At 36.8% G+C, this 23,298-nt stretch overlaps 1 protein-coding gene across 1 annotated transcript in view; it reads left to right on the top strand.

Annotated features, from left to right (window-relative positions):
- The window catches only part of LOC149289628 (rotatin-like), a 68,063-nt gene that overhangs the window by 13,309 nt on the left and 31,456 nt on the right, over positions 1-23,298 (top strand). The window contains exons 10-28 of the mRNA XM_089490429.1: positions 941-1,153; positions 3,314-3,426; positions 3,857-3,983; positions 5,221-5,346; positions 5,867-5,983; positions 6,293-6,429; positions 6,942-7,113; positions 7,832-7,931; positions 8,374-8,462; positions 8,994-9,111; positions 10,072-10,168; positions 10,593-10,655; positions 11,672-11,863; positions 12,937-13,176; positions 13,554-13,698; positions 15,594-15,748; positions 20,274-20,493; positions 21,742-21,870; positions 23,062-23,172. Coding sequence (XP_089346555.1) covers positions 941-1,153; positions 3,314-3,426; positions 3,857-3,983; positions 5,221-5,346; positions 5,867-5,983; positions 6,293-6,429; positions 6,942-7,113; positions 7,832-7,931; positions 8,374-8,462; positions 8,994-9,111; positions 10,072-10,168; positions 10,593-10,655; positions 11,672-11,863; positions 12,937-13,176; positions 13,554-13,698; positions 15,594-15,748; positions 20,274-20,493; positions 21,742-21,870; positions 23,062-23,172 — 2,664 coding nt within the window. The remainder of the gene's footprint in view (positions 1-940; positions 1,154-3,313; positions 3,427-3,856; positions 3,984-5,220; positions 5,347-5,866; positions 5,984-6,292; positions 6,430-6,941; positions 7,114-7,831; positions 7,932-8,373; positions 8,463-8,993; positions 9,112-10,071; positions 10,169-10,592; positions 10,656-11,671; positions 11,864-12,936; positions 13,177-13,553; positions 13,699-15,593; positions 15,749-20,273; positions 20,494-21,741; positions 21,871-23,061; positions 23,173-23,298) is intronic.

Below are 23,298 nucleotides of genomic sequence, written 5' to 3' on the forward strand. Positions count from 1 at the left end.
GCTCAGTAATTATGCAAAATATAGGGCACCATGGTACAACCTATATATTGGTTTGTTGATTTTTAAAAGGAAGCCTGTATTTGTTGGTTCATAACATCAAATGCTTATTGTACGCAGGGATATACTGCCCTCTGCCTGCTTTTGATGTCTATGCAGTAAGCTTGTGTTTAGTTTGTACTTTTATCTTGTCATGGGGAATAGGCAACATCAACAGCAGGAGATCTTGCAAGTACTGAAGTGCCTTTAACTGTTTCTGCTTGATGGTCCTCAAATCCATCTCTAGCCACATCTGCTACATATACATATCGGTATAGGATATGACACATTTTATGTTAATACATTTGCTTTGACTGATTTATCTGCTTCAATACTTGGGGTTAATGTATACAGAAAAAGGATTAACGTATCATCTAGTTTTGGAGAGCAAATATTAAAAGGACAAAAAAAACCCTCCTGATTTAAAAGGAAACGGCCTCACTCCAGTAATGTAGAAATAATGAGGGCAGAGTGGATTGGTTAGAATTCTGCTTATATTCCTAGTCATTGAAAATACGTGCTGTGCTAAGCACATTTAAGTCACAAAAGTGACTCCCTTTAGTGAGTATGATTCCTGAAGACTTTATGGTATGGCAAAGAATTATAATCAGCACAGGCACTATTCGGTAGGAGACAGAAAACCTTACTGAACAAGCGTCTCCAAATTGGTCCTTTAGGGAACTGCACTGGGCACACTGAAGGCGAGATTTTCAATCTTTTGTGTCTCGATGAAATATTTAAATACAGTGTCTCTCAATGAAATATTTACATCTTGTTACTGTAGACGTAACTGGCTTTCTACTTAATCTGGGATTAGCATTGATACAGCTGATGTCCTCCTCTGGACTTTTGAAAAGAATTGTGTGTGTCGTTTTTACATTTGTTCTCCTCTTTCTATCTTAAGGCAAATGATGTTCTGCCAGAGAGCTTGATGAATGCCTTGTTTCTCATATCCCTCGACCTGCCTTTCCGCATTGCATATCCCAGCGTTCATGAATCTGTAACAGCTTTTATGGAGCAGCTAAATTCTGAAGACTATGGCGTTTATAAACAAGCCTCGGAGGTGGCCTATTCAATTGAATGTACAACCACCTTTATGTCTTGTTTTAGCAAAGAGGTTTGTGTTATTTTACAGCTGTAACTTCTCATTTTATTTATTTAATTTACTTAAAATTAATCTAGTTTTAGAGAATGTTCTTGAGACCAGTTACAAACGTTATGCACAAGGCTGCATATGAATGCAGACATATTTTTTTTTTTTGTGTGTTTGCATCATCATTTTGTGTCTTCTTAACATTAACAGACACATAAGTAATTAGCTAGTATGTTTAAATATCAGGTAATAAATACATTTTCTAATTATTAGAAATTGCTTAATATAGTGCCATCCTATTCCGTAGCGCTGTACAATGGTTAGACAGGACATAACAAGTAGTATACCGTATTGGCTCGAATATAGGCCGCACTTTTTTCCCCCACTTTAAGTCTTTAAAGTGGGGGTGCGGCCTATATTCGGGGTCTAGCGCCCGACGCCCGGGACATGTAGTCCCGGGCGCCGGGCAGGCAGCGGGGTTAGGATACAGATCCCCCGCAGCGGTGCAGGGGACCTGCATCCTACTCCCCGATACGCTCAGACAGCCTCCCCTGCCAGCACTTCCCATGGGGGGGGGGTGCCAGCACGGGAGGTTGTCTAAGCGCATCGTGCGGACCGTCCGCATGATGCGTTTTACCTCTGCCCCCCCCCGATTTACTGGAGCAGACTCCCGGGTGTCTTGCAGGGGACATCTACGCAATAGGCGTATACAACTTCCGGTGCCGGCACATCCAGGGGGGGCAGAGGAGGACAGTGGCAGCATATCTCGGGGGGGGGAGGACAGTGGCAGCATATCTCGGGGGGGGGGGGGGAGGACAGTGGCAGCATATCTTGGGGGGGGGGAGGACAGTGGTAGCATATCTCGGGGGGGAGGAGGATAGTGGCAGCATATCTCGGGGGGAGGAGGACAGTGGCAGCATATCTCGGGGGGGGGGAGGACAGTGGTAGCATATCTCAGGGAGGGGGACAGAGTGGCAGCATGTTTTTTGTTTTTTTTAAAAAGCACCACACTTTTAGGGTGCGGCCTATATACGGGGGCAGCCTATATCCGAGCCAATACGGTATATAACATAACAATCTGGCTTACAGAAACCGGTGAGAAGGGCCCTGCTCAAATGAGCTTACAATGTAACTTAATTATATTTTTCCTCCGTGGTACAGTGATCTGTTAGAATCCATACGGCAAAAGCAGATCTGTAGGTGCCTATAAAATACATACTGTTAAAAGACATAATAAACATAAAAATAAAATAACATTGTACAATGGCTTCGGGAAAGCAGCCACTCATAGTGATCTATTAATTGTGGGTTCAGTTGAATAGCCCTGTCATAAAGTTTCAATCTTCTGGCTCTTGATTGACAAGTTTCAAGGTTGATTCTTCTTCCTCTGTGGCGCCTTTTGTCCCCTGTCAAATCCCACAACAGTCAATACTTCTACATGTTGGACCAAAACTGGCAGCCACTCTGGCTTTGGGAAACATGCTCCTTATTTGTGTTCCAAATTGAAATCAACTCCTGCTCCCAAACACACACAATCCATACCAAGGCATGTTTTTAACATAAGCGCAACTTTTTTTGTATGAAAACTCAAACATTTCACAGAATCTCAATTTGGCACAGACTATAGTTTTGCGTGCGTACAATTCTGTAATATTTCTACAGTAAGACTTGTTCTGTCTACATTTACCGTATTTGCCCAAATATATATACAGTATATATATATTTCTTGTGTAATTATATTTTCAAGATCAAAATCTGAGCAAAAAACTATAGAACGGTAGGAACGGCACTCTAATTCTAATAGTCCTCCTGCAGTTGCCTTAATTGTCTCTGATGGTCAAAGGTAGTTGTCATTCAAGAACGGAATAGCAATTGACTGTCCTCTCTTTCTATCAAAGACTGCCATTATTTAGCCTAACAAATTAATGTTAAGGTGTTGATCCTGGTAGGCGTGATCTACTTATATTCAGGCTTTAAGCTTCAGGCTGTGAATTCTCCTGTCTTCTTACGGAGAGAGAAGAAGAAACCTGGGCCCCTACTCCCAGAAGAGTGTTGTTGCATAGGGTGATATTTGGTCTAGGACTGGCCCGGTTTGATAATGTACTTTAAACTATGAATTTCCTTATTGTTATGATGTGTGTGTATGTTAATGTATGTATATACAATTTTTTCCCCTTATTTAAGGGAGCAAAAGACTTTTTAGAACTGGTGGAACTTGCAGAGAAAGCCCTCACAAGCCTCCCATACCATAAACACTTCCCTTTTGTTCGAAAATTCATCGGCATTTGCTCAGACATGTAAGTAATTTTGTTATAATGTTGCCTGGCTCTACGTAACATAAGGTTTGCATTAATTGGCCCAAAATGAAATATATTTTGTGATTGTGTGTATCTGATTGACACTTTGTTTATATGACTTTAGTACTGAAATCATTTGTATGAAAGCATTCTATACCAAAGAATGCTGCATTGCACTTAAAGCCACCAGAGGTCAGCCAATACCAATAAATAGAATAAAAACTGTTTTTTTTGCAAGTTTTATACAGCACTGGTTTTTCCTATGTCTAGTTTCTTTCTTTAATTTACTAATCCTTTTTCAATCATTTAGCTATTTTTGTTTCTATGCGTGATCTCCTATTTTTTTTTTTTTAAGTTAAACTAAAAATATAAACTTTCCTAAAGGTCTGTTTTCTTTTAATCATTAAGAATTGTGTTCTTTTATGAACAGATATAAATCTGCACAGAGTGGTCCTGTACTCCTGGAGGAAAGCCAAAAAGTACTACTTCGCCTGTTGTCCCACTGGGTGTCTGCAATTAAAGCTGAAGCTTATACATGTTGTCTTGAAATTGTAAAGGTGAGAATGCGAAATCCTGTATTGCTCTGTCTATCCTTATGTCTCCAGGGTGGCTCTGGGCAAAAAAACATTTCTCCTGCGTCGACCATGGTGGAAATGTGCACTGGCTCTTCATTCAAATACTTGTTAGACTGACCCACTATGGTAACAAGATCATCTGCAACAACCATGCCATTGGCAACTATTCTTACTGCATCTTTTTTGAGTAACACAACATTTAGCATAAAGTTTACATTGTTCTCCTTTCAAAGAAATTGTCATGCCCCTTTTCATACAAACGAAGCACAGCAATAAAATTAGAATAAAGTTACAGGTACATTCCACTGAGATGAAGCCCTTTAACCCTTGGTGCAGTTGGGTTGATCTGGCTTTGTATTAATGTGTCTTTTTGCAGGACCTTTTATAATACACGTAAGTCGGTAAACCCTCAACTTGGCTTCACTGTCTCCCCTCAGTGAAGTCTGTGTGTTTCATGTTGCTTTGAGTGTTACTAAAGCAATGTGTTGGGTAGTCGAGCAATAGGATTATCGCTTTATATGATATGGAATCCACAAGATAAAATAAATTAAAAAAAACTTACATTTCAGCGTGTACGGGTTGTTCAGCGGTCTCAATTGGCGTCTCTCAAATGCAAATACCACATGGAATATATAAAGCGAAGAGAAACATCATAGTGCAAAATACATTACTGCATCAAAAAAAAATTGTAAAACCCATACACAGCCTGCTCACCATATTCAGAGCCAAATTAAAAATTTAGGTTCATAAAGCATACGTTGGACACTCTCTTAAGGCCGTGTCCCAAGCCCCTTTTTGGAGAATAATCACTCAAGATAGTGTATATAATTAAAAGTTTTAAACAATTTATTAAATACTTCAAATGAGTAAAAAAAAACCATTTAATCATTTAGTAAAATTTATTATAATAAAGTGCTCAAATAGGCTCACTGGGATGCGTTTCGTCAGTCCATGGCTTCCTCAGCCAGTGCCACTATTGCATATTTATTTGTAGGGGAGTTTTTATATGCACTTTTGAAGAGTTTCTCACTATACCAGCTTATTTCAAATTATTGGTTATCATATTTTAGTTATTTTTAGCTCAGCCTTTTTTAACCTCCTTAAATTTGTCTACTGTGTGTTGGGTAGTGTTTGATTTGTTCTTAAAATACGCTTCAAATTCATTATTTAATACAATCCATTTGAAAATAATACTGTAGTAACTCTTAATAACTTACAGGATTCCCTTGGAATTGAAAATGCTACCAAAACTGTTTCCTCAATCTGCCATGGTGTGCATTTTTTACTTCAACCAAACGTACTGTATGAAATATGCACATTTGGCCTTCAAGATTCCAACGTTGAGGTATTGTTATTTTACTGATACACTTGTATGCTTTTTTTGTTCGCATGAACACCCAACTTCCTAGAAGGCTCTGACATGAACATTTGTCATGCATATTGTCATCTGTTTTATGATCCACTGTCAAAGGCACTGCTTGATTATTTTTTTTAAATAGTAATAATTGTGTAGTGTATACCAACAAAAATGTATAAGTTCATTATATTGCGGTTCTATTTTTACACTGGAGCTTCTATTTTTTAAATAGGTGTCAGTAGTTTTTACTACTTTTAGTGCAATTTTTTTTTCACTCACATTTCTGTATGTTTTATAATTTTCAAAAAAACCCCAACACTTTAATGGCTGATTTCACATATGTATTTATTAAATGGGGATTTCACTTTCAGTTGAAATCTCTCAATTTAAACTTATAGAAGAAATATATTTTTAAATGTATTGCTGCTATCTGCATGTTTCTAATATTCTTGGATGAACCAGTATATAACTGAAAGTGTTGATATGTTTTAATTCTTATGCTTTACAGATATCTTCAACTGCTAAGTCTATATTGACCTTTTTACTTCAAGGCCGCCTTGTGATGACAGCACCAACTTGGAACAAGTTTCTTGATGCTCTGTACCCTGTGTTATCAGTTTTACAGGTATATTTTGCTGATATGTTGTATGTATAAATATTTCTGTTGCAAATCATTTTCTTTGATATCCAAATTTTAGCACATATGCATCTCAACCTACATTTTCCCCCATAATACTGTAGAATATGTTTATGGTTTTTGCCGTACAAGCTCATGATAACCAAAAATGGACAAATCACCAGGATCCGTTTCCCAAAATCACTTTTTTAAATGTACCTGTCCCTGGCTCCAACCAGATCCTGCATAAAATATGATTTCCCTTACAATAGGGCAAAACAACACAGTACCCACTTATGTGTAATTTCCCCCCTTTAGGGCTTTGCTGACACAGAAGACGCGCTGGGCTCATCTATCCTGTCATTATGTGAAACATCTCAAAATGGAGAAGGAGTCACCCCCAAAACAACTAGGCTTAGGGCAGCTCTGCGACTAATGTTTGCCAAAAAAAATGCGTAAGTGGATACCTTTTGTTGGGCTGAATGGTATATTTTATATTGTTTACATTTTTTATTCGCTTGAAGAGCTTTCCGCCGGGGGTCTGAACAGCTGAAGCACCAGTGGAGCTTACTGAAGGGTTGAATATCGCATGCATGGTGTAGTGTTTGGCTGAACACATTTTCTGTATGGCATATAGTTGGGGGTGGGGAGAGAGGCAGACACATATAGGGGTTCTGCAGAATTGCATCACAAAAAATCGAAGGGACCACACAGTTACTATATGCATTAAAGAGCATATAATGGCTTGAGTGTCCCTTTTTAATGTTAAAAATGACAACATAGCAAAAAACACTTTCAGATTTGCATGAAATGTCCTTGTCCTTGTTTCCCAAGTGCATTGTACAGCATGGCCAGAACAATTTAATCTCCGTTTTTTTAGACAGTACCTTGATCAAATACTAGTAAATCACCGTGTTATTTATGTTTGTGTTTTTTTAATCTTGTTTTTATCACCCAATTTTTGTAGGTTACGCTCATTGGCCATCAAGTGGTTATCAATCCATCTAATGAATGAAGAAGAATCCAACGTCAAGCGTCCTGAACTACAAGGCAGTATCCTGTCTAAGGCTGTCAGCCTCTATATCTTGGAACGACCATTAGATTTAAAACTGGATGACAGTGGGAAATCCATATTTAAGGTTAAGATATTGTTAAATCTTAAGGTGTCAGATGTGGTGTTTATGTGAAATTCTCTACCTAAAATTTTAAATGACATTTTGATTTTAAAGCAAAAATGTCTGCTCTTAGAATGTTTATCAAAAATATTGCAGTTAACTCTAGTTATTTTAATGTTTATAATCCAAGAAAAACAAATGTCAGTCAATGTAAATCAAAATCTGCAAAAAAAGCATTGGACGCTACATGAGACTTATCCGTACATACAATAATATAGACACACGTATTAAAACCTTATGTCTGTTCCGTGGAAGTAGCGCTTTTAACTTTATTTTTCTCGTAATGTGCATGATTACGCCTCCCTTAAGTTGTTCCTTCCAGTCCATTAGTATAGCTTTAACAAGCTTATTGAGTCTCATAGACTTTGTCAGAGGTGAGAAGAATGGAGATCATTATGAAATGGGAAACTAATTTAAATACTAGCCACAGATAGCCACAGCTATTCCTTCCAAACACTTCCACCGATTGATAAATAAAAAGCACTAACTATACTTTAATTTTCTTGAACTAACCGTCGGTACCAAAGTATTTGTTAGCCTGGAAAAAAATATCAGTAAGTTAGATCCCGACCAGGCTATTATCCTTTATGACACATACCTGTAAGCATTACGTAATAGTTGTGGAAGTATATAATTTCTTCATAAAAACTGCAGTTTTATAATCTGTATATTACTTTTGTAGGCTGAAACTGTCACAAAAGTGGCTGAGATATTTAAGTCAGAAAAAGTGGACATGAGTCTTCAAAAATCTGCCGCTGAACAGCTGGCGGTTATTGCACAAGGTAAAGTAGCTGGTTAAGAAAAGTGTGTGTGCGTTTTTTTTGTTTTTTTTTCTTTTCCTTTTTCTCATTGCTAGCTCTCACAAAGGATACAATGGGGTCTGCGCAGAACTGTGTAGTTTACCTAGGCAGATTTCAAGTGATATTGGCTCCTAGTGAAATCTGCTTAGGCCAGAACAAAGCCTAGTCTACTGCGGTGGTACTTTGACGCAAATCCTATGTCTCGTGTAGAAGCTGGGAACATCAGCATAAAAGCTTTTCCTTTGTTTGCCAGATATAATGAAATTAATACATTTTAAAAAAATGTCCTGAAATGAACAAATTCAGTAGTAATTATACATTTATAGGACAATATCACCATGTTTTTACGTCAAAGACATTTGTAGAATAAATACTTGTAAACAACATCCTGTCTATAACTTGTGTTTTCAATTCTACTTTGCAGATCTCCAGATGCACCCCATTTTAAAAAACATGGGAGTTGCTGAGAAAAGTGTTAATATTTTACAGAAATGTGTGCACAAAGACGGCAAGGTTAGTGCACAAGTTTGGTTATTATTGAAAGCACAGCAGAGCTTTTATTACTTATTTTTGGAACGGAAGTTCTATTGAGTTCTGAATTTTTTCTTTGCCCGTAACTTTTGACTGCAGCAGTTAAATGTTGGATTCCTGCTTGGAATGACAATCCCTTTAAACCCTGCAAACCTGTTGCACTGTTTGTGAGAAATAACTTTTTTCTTTATGAAAAGTTCCATAGAAGCTCTCGGAAGAAATACAACCAAAGCCTGTGGACAGATTGCCAGGAAAATCCAAACAAAGAAGAAGGATGTTGAGCTCTAATACCTTTTTTTTTTTTTTTTTAGTCAGTTTTATGGTCTTTTTCTGCTATGTAAAACACATGGGATTGAATGCAATTCATATGTTATTAACACACCTTGCAGACTTACATGTTAGATCTTATATTATGCCTAAATCATACATTTATATGCTAAATTTATATGCTAAAATAGGTCAGTTCATGTCTTTTCAGACATACATTTTCAAATGATGTGCCTTTTATTTCAGGTTTTTGAGTGTGTTGTTCTGCCATGTATAACGCTCTTGCGGAAAATGATTTATGCCGATCCTGTACTGCGCCTATCACTGGCACAAGATCCATGTTTCCTTCTTGCATTGTTTAGAGGTAAGGGTATTTTTTTCTTTGTCCCCAGTGAAAAATAAATTCTCGCTTGTTTTGTCATACTATTATTAGTAGTGGTTTCATGCTGTTTAAAAGTGAAAAACCACAAGCAAAGCTGTATTTCGCTTTCGAAATTAGAATTCTGATAAAATAGTTAACAATCCCATTGATTTTTTTTTTTTTTTACACCTACTAATTTCCTTTCCACAAATTCTAAAAACCCAAATATACATATATATATATATATATATATATACTGGAAATTCTATAAAAACCATAGTCCTTGATTATATTTTGTATGTTCTCAAATTTGCAACACGAATTTGCCAAGAATAACAATATTAATCTACCTCAATTAAATAGTAATTTAATTTAAGATAAATTAGCGTGGCTGTAGCTTTAAATGTATTCTCTAGTCTTCTAGCCTTCCAAATATATATATACATAGTGTGTGTATATGTGTGTGTTTGACCTCAGAGGCACCTTTTAGAAAGAAATAACTTGACTAAGACTATATCCCAGTACAGTAGTGGAGACAGAATAATTTAAAAACCTTAAGGTTTGTGTTGCAGTATTTCTCGTAACTCCAAAAAAAACAGGCACGTTTTAAGGAGCTTTTTACTTTCATCCAATACACTTTCTTCCTATAATACCTCTGTAATTTGTTAGTGTTTGCGGTCTTTTAATTCTCCCTTTAAAGGGGGGCTGTCAGCCATCCAAGTTGTATATTGTTAATTTCACTGTTATTGTTAAACCTAAAGTCTAATAGCACTCTATATATGAAAAAAACAATAAAGAAAAATATGATATTAAAGTATTCTAGAAGGAAACATGCATTTTAATTAAAAATAAAAAATCCCTGGTAGCCATCAGAAAAGAAAAAGTTAAATATTAAATTCAAGTCATTGTGTTTCTAGCTCCTAACAGAAGCAAATTGAAATGTTATCATGTAACTCTTTTCAGTAACCCTATTTTTGCAAGAAGATAGCTCACTTCTAATTGAAGCTGCAGCCTTGCTAAGTTTATTGCTGTTTGATGAGATATCGCAACTGAGCGCCTGGTAAGTTTGGCTGTGTGTTTCTTTAAAAACGTTGTCATGTGTTTACTAGTCTCGCCTAACAAGATGCTAGCTTTCTATTTAATGAGTAAAGATGTGCGATGTCTAATTTACTACATGTAAGTATTATACTTATATTTGTATGTATATTTATATGCTAGATTTGCTTATCACAAGTCATTTTCATAACTGAGTCTGATTTTAATTTTTGCTCTTGTATATTGGCATTTTTTGTAAAAAAATGCATTTTCTTTGTACTGTTTGTCTCATAAATATTAATTGTGGCCTTTTCACTGTTGAGGACTTTCTGAAACTGAAAAATAGATGTGCAGCAATAGTAGCACTCTGTACTTCTTGACACCCCGAATACATCTTGTCTCTTCTTCCCCCTTTAGATTGTATTTTATCGTTTGTGTTTGATTTATAGGTCAGAAACCGTTTCAGGTCCAGCGCCTCCTCCTTTTGGTCTACCTGTTACTGTAGTCCGACGGTACGTGGAGAAATAAACTTGTGTGTTTTCTAATAGAACAGGAAGCGCCTTGTACGCAATTGTGTGTCCGTTAAACATGTAGTAATTAATTAAATGAAACCACTAGTAATCTAATCTAATATGCTCTTTAGTAAACAATCTAGCATAGTCTGATAGTTTCACTTCCGGTTTTTTTAGTTAAAGGGACTGTACCATCAGCAATAAATCTCATATTTAACTTGTTCAAATCCATTTTTAGATTATTTAAAATGTTAGATCGGTTGTTGTTGTTGTCGTAGGCAACAAAATCCTGACCGGAAATGTAACCCCTTCCTGGCCAGAGATTTTTTACATCCTAAAGACTATAAACTCTTTGCGGTTTTAATAAAATGTTCAGTGCAAAAAATATACAAAACAAAGCAAGAATTGATGGCATATCTGGTGAATACCATTCAAAAAACACATCTAAGGCATAAATATTGGGGATTCCGTCACGCTATATATATATATATTTCTTTTTAACCGCAATTTCTCTTTTTCATGGTTATGTACCTACATAAATCTCAGCGTTTTTTAAAGGACAAATAGAGCTTTCATTTCATGGCATTTAATAAGTGTAATATGTCATTTAGTTTCAATAATATATTAAAAATGAGAGAAATATTTAAAGTCAAGTACATTTTCTTTTGTCAATTTGCCTTGGGATTAACTCTACAGGTTAGAATTTATTTTAAGCAACATCCCTTGTGCCGAGTAACACCATTCTCATACTTCAGCCAGCATGTGTGAGGGGTATCATCAGAGATCCCCCCAGGGGCTGGATAGATCTTCTTGGGCTGTAGATTTTAAATGTGTTTACCGGTGTCCGCGTTGACACTCCCGAAAACATTTTGCTGAGTGACTCAAACTGTGCGGTTTCAGATAACGTAAGGATCTTAACCACCCCGCGCCTAATTAGGTATTATAAATAAAAAAAATTTGTATTTAGTAGTTATTAAGGTTAAGGTTGATAATTTATTAATATTTTTATTTTTAAGATTTCACCTTCCAGTGAGCGTCAGCACTCACCATGCAGTAAGCCCTTACACCATGGCTTCTCCTTTATCTCTGGAATGGTTAACCATAACGTCTGTAGCAGATATGCTTCGTATGGCATGGAATTTATCTTGGTACCAAGGCGTTGATAACCTTTTGTCAAAAATGGCAAGCGACCAACAAGAAAAGGAAAGGTACTTATGAATATGCTGCACTCTTTAAATTTTATATGTTCTGTTAAAAAGAAAAACAAAAAAAAAAAAGAAAATAAACATTTTAGTCCTTACCAGCTGTGACATCTTAAAGTATATTATTTTATTTTGTCACCAGGCAGCATACCTTAGATAAGGCTTTTCCTTATAAAAAGAGATCTGGTTCTGCATAGATAAGCAGACGCCATCAGATTTGTTGCTTTCTTTCAGGTGCTCCATGGAGCACAATAAGGAAGTCCTTGGGTTCCTCTGCTATGAGTCAGGCCACATCATTTTTCTTTCTCTTTCATAGGAGTCTTCCTATCGTACCTTGGAAACCTATTTAAGGGGTGTTGCCGTAAAGGACTGCTTCAGCCGTATTTTAAAATAAATTGCATGCCGTAAAAGCACATTGGAATCCATAAAGAAATGTCTCCAATATGCATTTTATTGGTGTATGCAGATGGTGTTTATTACATTTCCTCCACATGCATATAGCAGTCCCATTAGGCAACTATATGTATGCTAACTGAACATTGATGTTAACACAAGTGCAATCGCCTGAAGCTACACTCCTTGATTCCAATGGAGGTGTTTCAGAACATGTATAGATAATGTACAAGAGTATGCCTGTCCAATAAAACTATTTTTGAAAAGGTCAATGGTGACATTAAACAATAGTATTTTTTATTATTAATTTTTAAAAATGTGTCAACAAGTCTTCTAGGTTTGTTCCCTGATTTCACAAGTTTAAACACTTGGATTAATCATTAGGATTTCTGGAATACTCTTTTCATCCCTTACAACTTTGTATGGCAGTTTCTAACACACCCTCCACTGGCCACTGGTCCAAACATGTGCTTGTTTGTATAAAATAATGAGTGCTTTTGGTTATTCTATATTAAATATGTAACCTTTCTTTTCACAATGTGATGTGGAGTATTTTGTTCCAAACGCTTGTCATCTGCACAGATCAACAGTTTTTGTTCTGTTAGTGTCACTAACTGTATGATGTGTTAGTAGCTCAAAGATTCATATTTTTTTAATTAAAAATTTTGTTTTGTTTTCTGCACAAGTTTTCTAGATTCATTAAAGTTATCCCCAGAAGAAGTTCTGACATTGAAGATGACACACTCGGCCAGTGGACTGCAAGATTGCCTGAATGCCATCATTCGCGCTGTGTCTCACAGGGAAGTTCGTTCTGCTGTTGCTAGGATGAATTTTTATCTCCTAAATGACAGACTGGTTTTAAACTGCCTCACTGGCTCCAACATGTCTTCCTTGAAGTGTCTGCCTTGGCATACTGCACTAAGCAGGTGAGACTGTGTGCAATGTTTCTGATGTCTTTCTGGTAGGCATAAAATACGCACGCATGGCTAATTTACTCAAACAGGACAAAAGTACAAAAGTGATCCGGACAAAAGTACAATTATTTACCGGCTGGATCCCTAATTATTTGCTGTACCGTCCATTCATACTTTTATTTTCAAGGAACTGAGTTGTTCAGTAACCACTTTGTATGCAGTAAGCGACTCTGATATCCTTCTAAAACTGTGTAGGCTACTAAGGCAGCCCAGTTTAATTGAATGTGTTAACTGCGGCAGCTATAGACTGCTGGGGCTTTGCCATTGCAGGCAAATGGAAGGTTAACATTCTTTTTTTTTTTTTTTTTTTTTTCCCCCATGCGTTTCAGGTTTTTACTGGTTTATCCAGCATGTTCCGAAGATGAAAAGCTCCTGGCAGATGTGATAAGTTTCTTAAACAAGATTCTGCGAGAACAGAGAGGAAGCTCAGATTCACAGGACCTCCAATGGATGCTGGAGATGCTGCTTAAACAAGTGAGAACTGTACCTCAGGGTATTCCGGTAGCCACTCCTGACAGATGATGCTGCATTAACATCCATGGCCGATAAAGATAATTTAGCTGTAAAGAGTATATATTTATTTTGTTCACCTGCCAGTCTTATTCATGTGGGAGCACTGAAGCTGCCTCATACAATGCTCTAGGTCCCAATAAAAAAGCAAGCACCGCAGCAGGAGTGACATTGTATGGTAATCAGAAAGCCATATTATTAGATTGCTGGCACGCCAAACCGTTAATCCTGTCTATGCTTAGTGGGCCATTGCTCTTCTGCATTTGTCCCGTTGATTGCCACAGAGGTATGCCAAACACTGCAGAGAAAGGCAAAGCTTTGTGTCGCCTAGCATCTCTTTTGTAATCAGAAGATTGAATGTGTGCAAAAAATAAAATAAAAACGCATATATAAGAACAAAGATGATTTGATCTGCAGGCATATATATGAACTTTTTAAAGGTTTCTCAATATGAAAGTATTCAGGATCTTCAGGAAAGAATAACATAACCGATCTGCTAAGGGTTATTTGCTTAAAATACCAGAGAGTACGCCTTTAACCATTCCTCCTTTTTGGTTAAAAGTTTGATTTATCTAGGTCTCAAAGGATCATTGCCACTCCATTGCACACTGTCCTTGCACCAAGGCTCCAGAGGCAGATGGCCATGGCCAACGCATCACTCCCTGGCTTTAACAAATATATCTGTCTGTCTGTCTTATAAATCCTAGTGTGATCCATACGGATCATCTGTAAAATTACAAGAATTTACAGATGGTTTATGTCTTTTGGAAGAAAAATAAGTGCATAGCATAGAACATTAATTAGAATTATGCTTTGCATTCATTGTAGCGCATTATTTTTTACTCTACTTTTTTGACTATTACAAATGACAAGTGAATGGTGGTTGGACAAAGTTCTTAAGAGGTCTCTGGTCAACTTTAAATTTGAGAATTGCTAGTCTGTGAAACCCGCATAATGTAATGAGAAAATAATTACATCGTTTGTCAGCTACTTATCACAGTGTAATTCCATTGTTGTTAGTAACATAACAGAATAACAGAAAAGCAAAAAGATTGAGGAAATGTCAATAGTAAAATAAATCTTTAATGGCAGGATTTGACAACGCAAAGGACACTGTCTTTTTATATGAGCCAAATCTGTTACTCTAGCACTGATCAATTTTTTGAAGACATTAATAGATCCAAAGCAGGCTGGAAAAAAGAGATAACAAATAAAGAAACCTTTACAAAATAGTTGTAAGAAACACAAATAAATGAAGCTGTGATATAGAGTCAACATCAAGGAAAGTGTTTGCTATCGGCATCTGAAAAAGCACCAACGCTCAATGCTAATTAATAATCATAATAAAAAAGCGGTCACAGCATAGGTAATTTTGCCAACCAAAGTTAGAATTAACAGATGTTTGCATACCGCAGAGAGGGGTCCTCATTCATACACTTACTCATCTATGTAGTTTTAAACACTTCTTAAATAGTGTGCGGTTACACAAAATTTGGCAATTTTGTTTTTTTAATTGGCGAGCTATTTTCTGTGCACAGCGTCTTAGATTTATTTTGAAACTGAGTTTTCATTTCAATAACCACACTTAGGATAGCTGCATTTTCAAGATCCATGGGATCTCTTTAATGAGTCTAATAAGTGTTACTGGAAGCCAAGTACATCTTTGAGCAGATGTATCGGTCTTATGATTTCTTGCAGCTAATTACAATTGTCACCTTTTATTCACCGTTACCTGTCAGTAATTGTATGTATTTGTATAAGGAACGCTCCCGTCGGTCCAAAGACCTTCATCATTTTGAAGTGTGGCTGTAAGTGGAAAATTATAGAGCATCATTTCTATTTTGAATATTCCATTTTAGAGCCCGAGTCCACTGCTTGATCTAATCGTCCAGAAAGAGTGCCTAGCCAAAAAGGATTTGGATGATACACAAGCAGCTGTGAGGCAGCATCTGCAGAAAGAGCTGATGGTGTTTTTTAACACGCTAATGCTTTGTTTAACTTCAGTCACTGATCGGTAAGTGCCAACTTGCATTTTAAATCCAAATTTTGAGTATGCTAGATTAATCACATAGGAATTTAGGGATTTTTTTTTTCCCTTTTATGTTGATCTCTGACTCATTAAGATTTAAGCTATTTTTGTGCTTATTTTGAACATGCATTATGCAAAGCCCTTTTTAATTTGCAATGTAAGTGAATTGAATGTGATTTGCTTGTTTTATAAATAGATCCAGTACGGTGCAAAAAATAAAATAAAATGCTGTAAAGTAAGAATTCTTTCAAAAATAAACATGCTAAGTGCTTGCACTTGTCTGTATGAATGCGGGCAAGAAAATCATGCTAGAAAGGAGAAGGAACTTGACCCCGATTGGCTGTAGCGCATATTACATTCTTGACAAGCCTCAAAAACTTGTCCTACTAAGGACAGGGGGCACCTATTTGTGAGGCTATCTCACATCCACTCATTATTATTATTATTATTATTAATATTATTATTATAAATGTTTTTTTATTTAGTAGCACCAACAATTTACACAGCACTTCTTACAATAGACACATTCAAAGGGTCTGACAAAACTAGAACTAATAGACTAAGACAAACCAATACTTACACTGCATCTTAAAGCTCATTACCAAGAAAAAGATATACAAGAAAAAGATTATAACCTGAATTACATGACCTTATACTGTTAACCTTAAGGGGTACCGTCTATATTTTGGAATGGATCAAAAAAGAATAGCACGTATAGCTAGTTGTGTTTCTCATAGAACCGACGAAGCAGACCATCTATCTGATGTGCTTAAGTATTTCTTCTGAAATGGCGCAAGCAAGTCATATATAACCGACTATATGTCTAGTAAGTTGACGGTTTTGTTGTCAACAAAGACGTGATGTATGTTTATTCAGTTTACATATATTTTTTTATACATCGAGTACTGCCTTACTGTGCATCAGATCAACTGATGGTCATCTACGCTTTTTGCATTTCCTGTTATATTTCTCTCCAAACCACAGTCACTTACTCCAGAAGCCGAGATGGTCTTCTGAAACTAATCCAATTGTTTTAAGAAAATAAAAAAAGTTAATGACTTGGAATCCATTCTAATTATTGTTTATTATAGTGCATAATAATGAGTCCTTATAACATTAATTAAACGTCCTGTTTAAAGACTGATCTGTATTGGAGTACTGGCCCAACTGCGAATCTAATAGTAGACCATCCTCAATTCTGATGCAGACTTCGTATTTACATTTTACTGTTAATGGGATTTTCCATAGTTGATGTGTTTTCTAATGATAATTAACCTCTAATGAATGTGGTATCAAAATGAACTTCTACAGAACGTAAGGGGTTCATTTCCCTTGGCTTATGAATTTACTTTAGGAGCAAATAAATTCCTAGAAAATATTATCTAATTTCCCTGTGACAAATGGGGTCCAGCATTACCTCAGACTTCTGGAATATAGAGATAAATTATGGGGCACGGAACATCTGTCAGCAGTATGCCACAGCGTTCAAGTTAATATATTTATATTTACGCTGTCTCTATTTCCCAGCTGGAAAAATATTATGGTTTAACGTGATTATTAAATATATATATAGTTAAACCATTAGATGCTTAGTTTGTGTCCTAAATACCTAAAACACATTAAAAAGCAACAGTCTGACAAAATCGAATTTTGTCCTGAAAGCCATCACTTATGTTGTTTGTATTGTTCTATTTTTATGGTATTCAGATTAACTTCAATAACTTCCAAGCTTTAACACATCTGTAACAGCCAGGGCATTTCATGCAAATATTTGCTGAGGAATCATGGGAAATAAGCAACATTATGACAGGCTCCTTCTGTCTGTATTTTTTGTTCCTTTTACTTCCTCCCCATGTATATAGAGGCTATTGGGTTGGGGGAGTTCTGCAAATGCATTGTCAGAGGCTATTTAAACCATCCCAGGTGCGCGCATTGTTCTTTATTTAGAGGTTTTAGTCTTAATTTTAATATGTTTGTGTTCATACACACCTGCTCAAAATTGTAATAACTGCGCAGTACTGTTTTTTTATTCCTTTTTTTTTTGGGGGGTTTGGGCAAAATGAGAAGATTGTAAATCTTTTGCAAATCTGGTTTCATGTTGCTGTTTGGATTAGGTGATCTGGCAGCTATGTAAATGTGTTTTTACTTGGTTTTGTCTTCTTCTAGGAGCGTTTTTATGTTGATTGGATCGTTTTATGTTGATTGGAAATCCAATTTCCCAGCAATAGTCAAAATGATGGAGTGCATTAAAAGGTTTTGATCAACACACCTGTAGCAATTAGTGTATACTATATTTATACCTGCAGAACTGACCTGGTATCCGTGAACAAGGCATCTAAAAAGTAGAGCTTCTCGGCCTTTTGGCTAAGATCAAGAGAGGAAAAGCTTGGTGTCTTAGGGCTGGGAACAGCGTCAGAGAGCCGTTGTTATAGTGTCACCTGGCATGGATCCGCTGGGGCACTCAGCGCTTTTTTTTCTCTCACTGTGCATGGCTTGGTAAGAACACTATATTCACCCGGATCCCTTATTTATTTTTTATACCCACCATTCATTTGCCCCTGCCTATGAAGGGGGTATTTTTTAATCTACCAGCTTTGGGCTGGGGCTTGTGGATATCTTCACTGGCACTTGATTTGCACTAGTATTTTTCAGTTTTTCTGTCAGTGAAGAGCACGTGTGACTATAGGTTTCGGTAGTGAGTAAAGCACCATTGGGTCACCTACAGTCACAGTGGTACTGAGTCCTGAAGACTCTGTCAAGTATTGGTGGAGGTAGTGGATCATGCCTTTTGGCCCCCACTCCCTCTTGAAGACTTTCGTTTGTTGTGGATTGAAGACTTCAGTGGACCTCCACTTAGAAGATCTGGCCCACCCAAGGTTTCTGCCAGGGTAGGGAAAAAGGGGCTGCATATCCCCTCGGAGAGTGCAGCCCCAGAAGACGAAGACTGGGACTCGGCTCCACTGGAACTCTACGAAGTTTTGGAACACCCATGTTTTCACTTGAACGGTTTGTAGAAGGCGAAGAGCAAAAACCTCGGGCTCTCAAAATAAATAAAAAAACCTATAAAGTAGAGCTGCACGTAGCAGTTTATATACAAACAGTAGCTCAGGCTAGGATGAAAGATAAAGACCTTTTACACGTGTGACTGCACTGCAAATTTGTGTGCATAGTTCACTTAAATGCTAGAACAATGGAAGAAAAAAGTTACTTTGCTGAAGAAAAATTCTATTAAAACTTCAAATCGCAGCATGCAAAGTTTTGCTGCGAGAAGGATTGTTGTGCCAACTGTATAATATATGCAGGATAACAGACACTATGATTTGGCACCCAGAACAGATTGTTTGCTGCCAAGAGACCTGGCAAGCTACCGAACAAATGCAGAGCTCTAAATACAACGCTAAGCAGATGTATTGTACCTCGGACTTTCAGTTCATGTTAGTCTGCATTATGTCAAGCGCTGGATGTTAGTCTTCCAGCAGAATGGTTACAGGTAATAGTTCTTTCATCCAAGAATTGGCTACGTTGTAGAGAATATTTTAAAAAAACAAGCTATTGAAATTGGTTTCTTTTTTTGTTCTTGTTTCTTAAAGCGGTGTAAAATGTGTAAATTACTGTGACCTACCTGTAAAAGAAATATTATTCCTGTACGGTTATCAGAGGCCTGGCGGAAATCAAAGAAAAATTACAAATAAATGTTCAAACCAAAGGTTTCCCAGCTGTGCATTCTGAGCCATGGTCTACTTGTGTTTGGGGGGATAGATTGTTTCCGACATCATTATACTAGCAAGCCAGAAACCTGAAAGTGTACGAGTACGGCCTGGCATTCTGGTTACCGAATAAATCGTAAAGCCAACTTTTGTGTGTGTGTTAATTCTATCTTCAAGCTGTGCTAGAGGAGGACTGACTATTGCCACAGATCCTTAGGATTTCAAGAGAGGGAACACTTTATTTTTTTTGGTAGGTTTTTTTTCATGCAATCTCAAACTCAAAGGGCACTTTCAGATTATTTGCCATGTTTTTGGCACATTTTTACCCTTTAAATGAATGCATATTGGTGTCTATTTTGCATGGACTCAAATGCAATGTACCTCACTCAAATCAATGCATATGGTTTTGATATTTACAGTAATAGCTCTACAGATTACCTGCATGGTTGTAAAAGATTTACAAGCTCATTTACAAACTCATGCTGTTAGGTTTAAAGATGGAGCTTGGAGACAAGTAGGCCAAATGGTTAGTCTGCTAAAACAATACAAGAGGTGAGTTTAATCATTCTACAGTCAGTAGAATTTCAATGCAATTTTTCATTGAGGGGATCATATGTCATGGAATAACATATCTATGGTGGTTGTTGGAACGAGTCAATATAAATCTGAATCAGTTACTGATGTTTAGCATGCATCATTCTGCTAACTGTGGTAGATTATGAGAGTAATACGTTCATTTATTTAGTAGAACAAACATCATTTACATGCTCGCTCTTTCTCCCCTTCGTTTGTTTAACATGTAGGAAATGTTTGGCTCTTGCGGGATCATTGAGAACACAGCTGACCTTACATTTGCTTCAGAGTTTAAAAGTGTCCGATGTTCCCAATTTTTATGGCTTGCCTTCTTTGTCTCGAACCTTGAGAGGAATGGCCCATGTAACGTCACTGTCTGGATGGAGTTTGTATTGTCCTTCAACAGAGCCATTTACAGTCTGTACCAAGTTGTTGACCAGTCTCCTGGAGGTAAGATTATTCATGTGAATGTTCAATATGATGCAGCTATACACAGATTATCATCATTCTAGAGGCTAATACAGTAACCTTATTAAAACATGCATATAAGACATGACCAAATAAGCTTTAATTTTTTTTTTACAGCCAGAGGAAATGCCAGTCTAGGTTCAAATGGTTCTTTTATGCTGTATTCTGCAAGGGTACATTTTATTTGAAAGTTTCATTGTTGAACAATCTCTAGCTCTTGTATTCACAAAACGCTACAGTTAATTGAAACGAAAATGTTTAATGAAGAACCAATCCCCACGAGCATCAAAAACTCCTATAAATAAAAAGTTTAAGGGACACTTCAATCCACATGACGGGTGTGTGCTCTTTTCATGTTGTCCACCTTGCAAGTGCATGGAGGGATTCTGCAAAATCCCACCTAGGCATTTGTGTAGCCCCCCCCCCCCCCCGCATACAAGCCCCCAAACTGACTGGCACTAGAGTTCAAGGAGGTCTAATAAGCACATACTGTTTCAAGTAGATGCTTCTCCTTAAGGTAAGTGACTTTAATTATTTTTTCCTACAAGTTAAAGTACTTACAAAGTACCGTAATATGCATTCTTCATTGGATGTCTGTATGCTCATTAGAAAAGAATAGGCCCTGGACTGAAAATAATTCCATTACTAAATGTACCATGCATTGAAATGTCATATGTTTCAAGTAGTATTATCAATACCAATATTGATTTTGCCATATATGTGTAAAGTCTTGTGTAGTTCTTTTCTTAATTTTGTTGTAATGTAAATGTCTATTATTTACTAGCTTATTTATATTTGATGTGAAAACTATATCTGGGAACCTAATGAACAGTAAAAATAAATTAGAGTGAAACACTAAACACATAGCAAATCCTCCTCAAAGGAATGCAACAGACACTGGTAATCATTAACAACCATTAAGGTAATGACTCTTACACTTTAATGGAAATACTCCAATGTTTTTAATATAACTGGTCTCTTAACTTAATGCACTTACGGTAGTAAGGAAAAGTATTCAAAATGATAAAAAGTATGGAACTTTTTTACATGAGTATTCATTGACCTTTTCACGGGCTACTGCTTTGAAATAGATTATGTAGAAAAATCCATACTGGAATGAAATGAAAGATACTGTGCTGGGTTTTTATTTTCCCTTTCTGTTTTTCCCCTCCCTCCTATGAATGGTCGTAAAAGTCAAGTTAGCATGAAATTGTTTTCTTCTCTTATCAGATCATCTCATCTTTTTACGTAGAATGGGGAGGAAATGCTCTTTCCTACATGGGGAAAGGTGTCACTAAGAGCACGGTATTGTGCTTGCTTCACTTGTCCCACGAGATGACAGTTCAGGCCAAGAACACGGTGAGACATGCAAAATCTGGGCCATGCCAAAACACATATTCTAAATCTATTTCTCTTCCAAAATACACGAAACCTGCATTTTTACAAAATAGTATGTTTTTAACAAGGCCACAACTTTTGTTAGTTGAAAGATTTTCCTCTCTCAAAATATAATTTTCTACCTTTCTCATTATGTACAGATGGCTGTTTGAAACTGTATCTCCTTTGAGGCATTGAAGCAAAATTCCAATTAATTCCTCCTTATGGTGTACTTAGCTTTTTTTTGTGTTTAACGCTTTCTTTTGTGTGTATATATAACGTGTATATAATTGTAAATATAAAATGATCTGTATGTTATATGTCCCTTAGAGGTCACCTTAAGTTTTTTGGGCTGAAATGCATGCTTAAGCAAGGGGGGGGGGCAGTAAAGACTGGTTCTGTTGGCAGTGTTTTAAAATTCCTGCAAGCTCCCATTACCCTAGAGCTTAGCATCTTTACATTTCAATCTTGGATTTATGAACCGCTAAATATTTAATGTAAGTCATGGGAGACAAAGATGTTTAGCACTGGGACGCGTACAGTCTTTCTAGTTGTTTAAATTCCAGAAAGTAATATTTTGTAGAAGTTTACCGGGTTAATATAGTTCACAATGCTCATATTGCAGAAAATCGGAGTTGATAATCTTGCATGCTAGGTCCACCTCCAAATGAAACAATATCATTGACGGCCTCAAATTTGAACATTAATGTGTGTGTCTACTGTGAGTAGCTGTGGAGGGGCATAGGGATTTCAGGACAAAGACATCGTCTAGACATGGGCATTCTTGCTCGGAGTTCGTAGAGCGATACCATCCACACCTTGCCAAGGCCAAGTGTAATGTCGTGGGGCAAGCATTTCTCAGCATTCGTAGTCTTTATATGAGTGTTCTGTACCTAGTTTTCTTTGACTTTGCTAATAATCGTATATTGTAAGCAATGTTCCCTTGCTCTCCTCACAAAAATCCTCAATGAGGATGAACACTGATTCGTTATTACGGTTTATTTAAGGATTACAATATAAATATATAAAGGCTTATTGTTATTTGCCTTTAGGATAAATAGATGGGTTAAAACGAGAATAACGTATTTTATTTTTGTATTGAGGTTGCACATGTTTGGGGTGAAAACCTTTTTTGTTGAGTTTCTGCGAGTAATGACACTTATTTCCTTCCAGGATTGGGTGCATCTCTGGTCTTTGCCTTATGACCACGGTAATGAAGAACATGTTATACCACGTTTGGGTTTGGAATGGTTGATTCCTTTGTGGGTGGATAGAGACCCAGAGGTCAGTAACTGAGATTGCAAATTTGACCTTGGTTTTGCCACTTGGCTTGTACATTTTCAACAAAAGCATTCCGGTTGTTACTCTCTGAGAACGTTAAGTCTGCGTTTCATTTTCCTTTGTTATTGC

Source organism: Sceloporus occidentalis, unplaced genomic scaffold (genome assembly GCF_023333645.1).
Source record: "Sceloporus occidentalis isolate IW3139 unplaced genomic scaffold, rSceOcc1.0.p SCAF_44, whole genome shotgun sequence".
Classification (NCBI taxonomy): Eukaryota; Metazoa; Chordata; class Lepidosauria; order Squamata; family Phrynosomatidae; genus Sceloporus; species Sceloporus occidentalis.